General features: G+C 37.9%; 1 protein-coding gene across 4 annotated transcripts in view; it reads right to left on the reverse strand.

Moving 5' to 3' along the window:
• Positions 1–9,831, reverse strand: part of ARHGAP10 (Rho GTPase activating protein 10) — a 154,369-nt gene that overhangs the window by 88,287 nt on the left and 56,251 nt on the right. For 3 of the 4 annotated variants that reach the window (XR_015699486.1, XM_087735568.1, XM_087735567.1), the window contains exons 4-6: positions 8,486–8,557; positions 4,409–4,510; positions 1,087–1,197 (exon numbers count right to left, since the gene is read on the reverse strand). Coding sequence is in view for 3 of the 4 variants with exons in the window: in XM_087735568.1 (XP_087591694.1) it covers positions 1,087–1,197; positions 4,409–4,510; positions 8,486–8,557 (285 nt within the window). In the remaining variant the exon portion in view is untranslated. The remainder of the gene's footprint in view (positions 1–1,086; positions 1,198–4,408; positions 4,511–8,485; positions 8,558–9,831) is intronic. The other variant, XM_087735569.1, reaches the window with a different exon arrangement.

The raw sequence follows: 9,831 nt of genomic DNA on the forward strand, positions 1-9,831 counted from the left end.
AAAAAAAAATTAAAACCTAGAAAATTAAAAAAAAAACCACAAACCAAAACCAAGCAAAGAACACCACCCATCGACAACAAAAACAATCCCACACAACCATTTTTCACAACATTTTCCCATTCCTTGAACAATGCTAACATTTTTAAAGCAATTTATTCCCACTTCAGGATTTTAGCAATTTTTTTCATACAGGAATAAGCTATATTAAAGTATACAGCTCTAACTCCATAATGACCAACTACTCTGATTAAGGTCATTTGGGACTTTTTTTCATTATTACATTAAAATAATCGTATCAGAATAAAAAGACAGACTTGGCCGAAAAACACAGACTTCAGAGCGTGAGTGAATGCAATTCACTTCCACAATCCATCCTCCCTTTATCTCAATATTACACTTACTGTTCTTTTGTTTCATAAAGTTGCATTTATACTACAAAGCTAATGCACATTTCAGAAAATTTCAGAATGAGCTCTTCTCAGAGATTTAAGTAAGTCTGGTCAGTACATGTATGATTTTCACTGAAATTCAAGTGGAACCCCTTGATTTCTGCACAGATTCAACTGCAATTGAAATCAAACATATCAGGCTACCTGATAATGAGCTTTTTAGCCAGCAGCACGCTCTTAATTAAATTATATGTGCTCTTCTTCACTAACAGGCGTCTAAGTGTAACCTTCATATTGAAAATGAAATTCCTTACATTAGTCAGGAATAACATTTCAGCGGTTAAAAAAAAAAAAAAATGCAAGAAGTCTGACCCCAATATTATCTTCTTGAGTCCTCTTTCTAACTCACACCATAAATCAAGGTTTTTGCAGTACAGCACAAGGTTTCACACATTTTCTGAAAATCAACATCAATGGATCCAAATCAACTGTAATTACTGAGGTGAGCTTTGAGATGCCTGGTTAAGTGTATCTGTATGAGGAATTTGCACACATGTAACTAGAGTGCTTTAAATTCTGTTAAGTCACACAGTTGCATACATTTTCCCAGAAAACATAGCTCCTTGGCTTTTGTCCAGCTGCATTCCTTCTCTGTCCCTTATGAATGACAGGGTAGGCTGAATTCACTGGTACTTACAGGTTCCACACACTCAAATTTCTTCCGCTCCTGTATCTCTTGCAACTTGCATGCATACTCGAGGGACAGCTCATAGAAGTGTTTTCTGTTCTGCTCCACTTGGTTATCTGCCTGCACACAGAACAGAGCTAATAAAGTTTCAAAGACATTTTGCAGACGGCTTCAAAGTGACACATGTATAGCACACAAGTGGCAAGTGGCAAGATAATTTTCTCCAGACTGGAATTTGTTCCTTTACAACACAGCTCATTCATTTACTTTTAAATGGCAGCAGCAATTCCCTTTTACTAGATAACGTATGTTGTTTCGAATCATGAGGCTAAATTTTTAGAAACATTCCAATAACACCTCTTCCAGCTTCTTTTCCATGGAATCCTAGCCAAATACATCAAAGCGGGTACTTGTGCACTGTTTTAATAGCATTGAAAAGGTGCCTGCGCAAACAGAGAGAGGGGGCTAGCAGTGTCTTCCATTAGAAAAGGGGGAAATCATCTCTCCAGTCAAACTAAGGAAGAAAATGTTATTGTTGAAAACCACGCTGCTGATGCTGTAAGCTTTACTCTATAACTCAAATAACTGCTGTAAATAGCCAGAATGCTATTGTACCCATCCCACACCTCTGCTCGCTCTGACTAGCAAGGAAAGCAATGTTGAAAAGTTCCGTTATTGGTAAGACAAGTTTCACAAGGGTACAAGTTCCCACAGAGCATCAAATATTTAAAAATGCAGCCTTATTAGCTGCAGCTGATTTTTAGCTCAGCTTTGCCGAAATGCAAACACAATATTGATGGTGAACAGCTACATTTTAGCCGCCATTCATTTGTACATAAATATTTAACTTTCTAGCATATGTGTATTATTTCATTAAGTTATTATTTAAAGTACATGCGCCCTCATTAAACTATAAAACTTCAAGAACTAGGTAACGGAAACCTTTATTAAAACACATTAAAGAAAGGCTACAAACGAATACTCTAAGTGATAAACACTTAGTCTTTGCACATGTGATAATACCAAACGCTTCCATACTAAATTACAAAAGGGAATGTAGGAAGGGTTAGGTGAAAGGACCAGACATACACTCTCTCTTAAGTACTGAGACTATATCCTTCAGGCAGAACAGTGACTACTATGCTTGAAGAGGATAAGTCAAATTAGCTTTAAGACAGTTTTGCCTTAAGTGCTTTGCTGCTCTGTGCTAGAAATCTGTCAGCAGCTAAAGAGGCATAACAGCAAATGCTATTAAAAAAATAAAGCACTGATATGCACATCAGTCAGAAGACACGTTTCAAAAAGCCAAGCCATTTCGATGCATCCTATAAACCATGCAACATCGGAATTGTTTGAGTTGTCAGCAAAGCTTCTAATGATATATACCTGTACTGAAAGGCAGCCATAGGAAAAGACTACAAAGTGGGTCTACTAGGACATCGGGCTAATCGACAGTAAGACTGCCCTATGTACACCAAAGCCCCACGTAAGCCTGTTTCTAACTCTCTTCTTTGTTTTTCAGTTGCTTATTGTTTTGGTTGTCCCCCCCCCATCCCCACCCTCCCCCCAAGAATACAATACCCAACACAGCCATTTTATCAATTCCTCTCAATTCCCTGTAAATAACTTATCACATCTCTCCTCAGTTTTTTGAGGCATAAGCCTCCCTGTTCACCCAGCAAGTTTGCTCACTGTCACATTGTACTTCATGTACTGACAAAGAAATACAGAAATAAGGCACACACTGTGCCTCAGTGAAATTTCAGGAATATCCCTCCACTAAGAGTCAAAGGCTATGTTAATGTAAGACCACTCCACAACATAGCATGGTTTTCATCAAATTTTTGTCAAATTTATATCTGCATCCTTTATTTACTCCAGTCAGGAACTGACACAACTAGCCACGTATAATACTAAATTAGGAAGCTCCCGTGCAATTATATACATCTATTTTCTAAGCTTGTGCAGAAAGTTTTTCCTATTTAGCACTCTGACAACATGCTGCAAGTCCTTTTTTTTTTTTAATTGCTTATACATTTATACCCCAAAATTAAATGCACAAATGAAAGAGCTTGACTGAAAAATTTCAGAATTGTTGTTCATGAAACTTTGAAGGACATTGAAAACAAATCTATTTGCTCATTCTAGTCTTCACACATGCTTTAAAACTTCAGACTATATTTGAGACAGCTTCAAAATGCCTCTTGCAGGCATTTTGTATTTTTCCATTGAGCTCAGGTCTCATTTCAGGCTTTGAAATATAGTCTCGCTATCATAAAGAGATTGTAATTAATACTTTTTCATTTTTTCTGCATCAAGTTCTTCAGCAGCTGATCAATTTGATAAAAGTACAGGTCCTGACACATAAGCAATGTCCATTAACTTCACTGGGACAACTCAGCTCCCCAAAAGGCACTTGTTTATGCATATGAGGGCCTATGTTGCAAACACAGTACGGAGAAGTAACATCCTAGTGAAACTTGAGAACGATCAGAGTTCTCAAGTTCCTAGCTAACTTGTCAGTTACATTAACCATTTTTTATGAAAGATAGCACAGACTGTTTGGGGTGGGGTAAAGAGCAGGGAGAAAAGTTATCTCTGAGGAAAACATTAGGTGTTTAACGATACAAGGCATTCATAGACTAAGCATTAATAATTCTGACATAATTACATTTCTCTGACCAAAAAAAAAAAATATCCTTCTGCCTACAGCAAGTCTCTGCAAGATTTCTCTGCTATCTTCTCACATATTATTTGCTGTTGCTCCAGAAATAAAAGCTATTACAAATAAGGATGATGATAATAAACCCACAGGGATGGAAGGAATGCCAGGCAAAACACATCTGTTTTTAAGTTATAAATTGTCAACAAAACTTTTTTGTAGCATTACTTGAAAAAAACAGATCTTCAAAACATGAGAAGGGCAAAAAAAAGCACAAAACCACTTCTTTCAGGAATATAAGTCTTCTTGTACTTTGCATTAAGATTAACATAGGACATATAGTTAATACATACAATACAATGCAAATTACATATATGGTAAAGTCTCATAAGAAATGCAGAGTTTTTCACATACTTACACTTTGCTATTCCCTTAACTACATAAAAATTTAACATGACGTTCAGTACCTCATACACATGCCAATAAAGCCCTTGATTCAGAAAACGGTAGAGGTATACCACTAAGTTGAGCAAATACTGATTTTCTCACCAACCTTTCCAGTTAACAGAAATTTTCCTTTTACCACTATGAATGCTGGTTTTGCATTTGCATAAAATATATTTTCCTATTCAAAAGCCTGTAACTTGCATAAAAAAGAGGCAACAATACCTCTTGTAATTGTAGCTCTTTCTTCTTAGCTGATAAATTCAAATGCTTTTCTAACAAACTGTAGTTCTTCTCTGTCTCTTTATCAAACTTCTTCTTTTCCTCCTAGACACAGAAACAAAGTAACATGCATTTATATATAAAAAAGTAAGAAAAGCCTCCTTCTTTCTTCTTTTAAAATTTTACTTAGAAAGAAAGAGAAACAACCTACCATAGCTCCAATAACTAAGGAAAAGTAGTTTCCAACTCATTTTTTAAATTAATTTAAAGGCTAACTTGAAATGAAATCCCATTGCATCACTATGGTGAAGTTTACCACATGAACGCTTACATCTTCTAAGTTAAAAAAGCCAAAAAAACCATCTCTTCCTGATTTATTGCATTTTTCATTATTTTCAGGGATCATCCACATCATCTTGGTTTTGAATAGAGGACTTCAAGGAAAATATCAGTTTCACAGAAACTTCTTTTTTTCACAAATTGACAGGGGAAAAGTGTAATAAAAACATCAGTTGAGTAAGTTTCAACAGTTTCACAGTTCAAAACCCAAAGCGAATATAGCTCCATATTCCTTATGATTTCTTTATTTTAAAGCCATACAAAGACCTCTGTGCTGAATTCCTGCTTCTACCAGACTCTTGTTGCACCCATGGGGGGGGGGGGGGGGGGGGGGGAATACTTTTAAATAAAGAAAAATCTCCTTAAAACATAAAATCATGCTAGCAAAGGAGAATCTCTCACAGACACATATGAATATCATTTGCACGTGCAAACCCATTTCTCTGACTATCAAAAGCAATGTATTGGAAAAGGGACAGCCATTAAATGTTATTCATCAGAAAGAAAACAGTTCAATTGAAATATTTTTCCATCATCTGGTAATTTGGAATCTCATTTGAATGTATTCTACCCAACATACTGGTTAGACTCTACAGACGTACTTGCTCATTTTTTTCTCTTAACCTTTCATTTTTAGTAAGTAATACTGTATGTAAGTGATACACATTTTTGTTCTCCGAACGATTGGATTCTGAAGATGGCATTCTATTAAAGAGGGGATCTAAGCTGTTTAGGACTGCTTCTCTGCAAGGAATTTCACCAAAAATGCTAGGTTTTTTCTCCATTATGAGTCTAAGAACTTTCTTTAAAAAAGCAGCCACAATATTCCTTACCAACTGAGAAACATTAAGACATGTATATGGTATTAGTGTGATTAGAGATAACCTATTATTAGCATATAGGAAATTAAGAAGAAAGTGGAGGGGGAGAAGGGGGAATCTTTGTCTTAATATTAGCAAAATTTCCATTGATCGGGTCGACTTTGAGCGCTTCCAAAAAAAGAAAGAGCTATTGACTTCTAAACAGGCAAAGCCAGAAACTTTACACGTGTAGTTTGGCATTAGAGCAACATCATCTTTTACGAAGGGGTAATTCAATAAGGGTCTCAGCTTCCAGCACTATGGAGCTAAACTTTCTTTCCTTTTTCTTCTTAAGTGTAACTCAGACCATCTCATCAGCAGGGGATGTAAGATACAGCAAAATCTGAGGCAGCAGATTCAACTTTTATTTTGTAATGGTGGAGCATAAATTTTTCCCAAAGCAAATACTACACAATGTTCCAGATACATTTCACTACTACATGCCATAACTTGGTTTTCAGAGCTAAGCAGTACTATATTTCCAGTGTCAGTACTTTGATTATATTGAATAAATATTCAGTAAAAAATATTCAAAGAGGTAAATATTTTTAGAGGCTTTTTATTTAACTGTTACACAATTATGCAAGAGTTTTATTTAAGCTCATGGAGAATTCTGTCCAAAAAAAATGGCTAAATCACAAATAAGAGCTTCAACTTCACAGAAGCAGTATGCAGGGAGACACAAGGGGAGAAACACCCATCCAAACAAAACGCGAGATGTAGGCTGTATGAAGCAAGGCCCTACAGAGGGACCTGGACAGGCTGGATCAAAGGGCTGAGGCCAACTGCATGAGGTTCAACAAGGCTCAGTGCCGGGTCCTGCACTTGGGGCACAACAACCCCATGCAACGCTACAGGCTGGGGGAGGAGTGGCTGGAGAGCTGCCTGGTGGAAAAGGACCTGGGGGTGTTGGTCAACAGCTGGCTGAACATGAGCCAGCAGTGTGCCAAGGTGGCCAAGAAGGCCAATAGCATCCTGGCTTGTATCAGAAATAGTGTGGCCAGCAGGACCAGGGAGGTGATAGTGCCCCTGTACTCGGCACTGGTGAGGCTGCACCTCAAATACTCTGTTCAGTTTTGGGCCCCTCCCTACAAGAAGGACATGGAGGTGCTGGAGCGTGTCCAGAGAAGGGCAACAAAGCTGGGGAAGGGTCTAGAGCACAAGTCTTAGGAGGAGCGGCTGAGGGACCTGGGGTTGTTTAGTCTGGAGAAAGAGAGGCTGAGGGGGGAAATCTTATCACTCTCTGCAACTACCTGAAAGGAGGTTGTAGCAAGGTGGGGGTTGGTCTCTTCTGCCAAGTAACCAGTAATAGGACAAGAGCAAATGGCCTCCAGTTGCGCCAGGGCAGGTTTAGGTTGGATATTAGGAAAAACTTCTTCACCGAAAGGGTTGTCAAGGCACTGCCACAGGCTGCCCAGGGAAGTGGTTGAGTCCCCATCCCTGGAGGTATTTAAAAGACGGGTAGATGTGGTGCTTAGGGACATGGTTTAGTGGTGGCCTTGGCAGCTAGGTTAACAGTTAGACTCAATGTCTTAAAGGTCTTTTCCAACCTAAATGATTCTATGAATGTGACTTGTCATGTTAGAAACATCAGGAACAGAATTCTGACTAATAAATGAGTGAAGATCATGAGATCATTTAAAGCATTAGGAGTTCTCACCCAAAAATGGCAATGCTCTTTAACACCAAAAGTACTGTTGAAGTAATCCATTCATTACAGCTGCTTCTATGGCAATAGGTTACATTTAGAACGAATTACCTTTTTCCTTAGAAGACTCCCTATATTACAGACCAAGTTTTTATTGTATGTTGGTTGGGATGACTGACGTACTTCTCGGAAGTCCATAAAATTACACAAAGCTCATTGTACTACTGAACTGTTATGATTTATGATCAACAGAGCATTTTGCATTCATGAACACTGAAATCATATTCAGAACATGTTAATAATTCCTGCTAAAGTCAAAATGTATAGTGCTCTTGTAACTGAAACATTACCCTAGCTATTAAATATCACTGCTGATGAAGTCTGAAATTATAAAATAAAACATCTGAAGAGTGGTAGTTTAAAAATGTATGAAATGAGTTTTGCAACAGAAAACCATGTTAAATAGCTGGTTTTCTTGGTTTGTTGTTTGGTTTTTTTGGGGTTTTTTGGTTGTTTTTTTTTTTATAAGCATTTAAATTTCTCACTGGAAGAAGGAAGGTAGACAGGTACAAAGAGGTAAAACTTGTCCTTGTTACTTTTATCCAAAGCTAGTCTGTATTTAATATAAAAAAAGTTTACTTTGCCTTTTGTTTTTAAATATATACATCATAGTGACAATCTTAAAAAAAAAAATTACTGAACGCTTTCACAAAAAAAAAAAAAAAAACACACCTTTGAATGAGATCCTGTCTTTAGCCTCGCCATCTGTACTTATGTCCACTCACAGAGAGGCAATGAGTTATTTACTTAAAACAAAAAGTAAAACAAAGGCAATTTTCACTTTGCAGGTTGTAAAAATACAGTTAAAAGCACATGGATAAGCTCCTTTGGGTAGTTAATATTTTTCAACCTTTGTGCAACTGCAAGCAAATACAAATCAGAACAGGGTTACCCATTAAGAAGGAGGGCAGGCTGTTAGCAGGATTGCTCCTATTCCAGACACAAGAGATAAGGGAGGGGGAGGAGAGAAGGAAGGGAAAGGACACATTCTTCTCTTCTTGAAACATACTTTTCATTTGTTTCTGAAGCAAATTCTCAAAGTGGAAAAAAAAAGAAGTGTGAATACATGAAATATAAACAACAGTGTCTCTCTGCCAAATACATGTCATTACTGCAATGCAATCCAAGTAGAGAAATTAAACAAACTTATCATAAAGACAAGGAGGAACAAACCTTTACAGCTCCTAGCTGCTCTTTCCTAAATCTTTCCAAAGGTTTGATCAGAGTTTCAGTAACACTGAGTGCCTAAGAAAAAAAAGCATGGGTTAGGTTTCTGTAGCTGGACTGACAAGTCACTTTAGCATCAGCAATAAAAAGAAAAACGCAAGCAAGCTCTGGGGTAAAATAAAGGTTAAGCATGCAAGTTAGGAGTCTTAAGTCCTAACTCAAAAAAAACACATCTCTGAGTTCATTCGAGCTTTCAAAATATCTATCCCTTATTTCAATCCACTGTCAGGAAAATTAAATTTAAAACAAATGCAGAAATTTCAGAAATTTACAGGCTGTAGCCAAACTGCAACTGCGTTACTTGTGCCAGTCTTGCAGATCAGGTTGACAGCCTCAATGACTGAAGACCAGAATGAGACACAGGACAAATGATTTTCATTTGGGGACACAAAAATTTCTGCAACAAGAAACACTACAAACAACTGCAGAAGGGACCGAGTAGCAAATAATAAGCTTTCAACACACAGCTAAAGCCATTAGGCATTGTTATACGTATTTCCAAATATTTACATTTAATTACATTAAGAAACCCTTAAGTTAACCTAAATTGTAAATCAAGAGGTGTAAGGTTAAGAAACAAGAGGTTTAGCTGACTGGGTGAGGAGCCACCAGTGCGCTTATGATAAACAGCCTCAAAGCCATACTAAAGAGAAACAAGAAGGACACAATATGCCATTTTAAGACAGAAAACTGTAGCTCGTTAGATCTGGCCAGCAAACACAGTTTCTAGTTCATATGAAATTTCACCGGAGGTGGAGCAGGCTTGGGTTTGGTTTTGATGCAAACAAGACTTAAAATTTAAAATGTTTGAACTTTCAGCAAAGGTTGGAACTTTTTGAATGCAGCAGCAGCATGGAAAAGACGGCAAGAGCATCGGAGGTGTGGAGGAGCAGGCGGGATCCTTTTGGTCTCCGTCCTAAGGCAGACCCCACAGAGTAAATCGTGCCCAGGACTGGGCTTATCACAGCCCCAGGGCTGAGCTGCCAGGAGTCCAGACAGAGCTGCCTGGAAGCCCACCTTAGATACAACAGAAGGCTTTCTCTCTCCTTCCCCCTCGCCACCCCTCTTCAAATGTGAAAAGTTTCAGATAAAACGTTGCAGGCTTAAACCAACCTTCTGGAACACTTCTGAAAAGCTCTTATCATAAACCACGAGAGGGATGTATTAGAGAACTGCCACAACACAAATCTCAATAGGACTGTCTGCTCCCACCCACCCCCAGAGCCAGGCAGGGATTACTGCGGGAGTCATCCTGCCAATTCACTGTAACCACAGCAACCTAGATTTTTAAA

Source organism: Nipponia nippon, unplaced genomic scaffold (genome assembly GCF_047370975.1).
Source record: "Nipponia nippon isolate SJK-2023a ecotype South Korea unplaced genomic scaffold, ASM4737097v1 scaffold_6, whole genome shotgun sequence".
NCBI classification, from domain to species: domain Eukaryota; kingdom Metazoa; phylum Chordata; class Aves; order Pelecaniformes; family Threskiornithidae; genus Nipponia; species Nipponia nippon.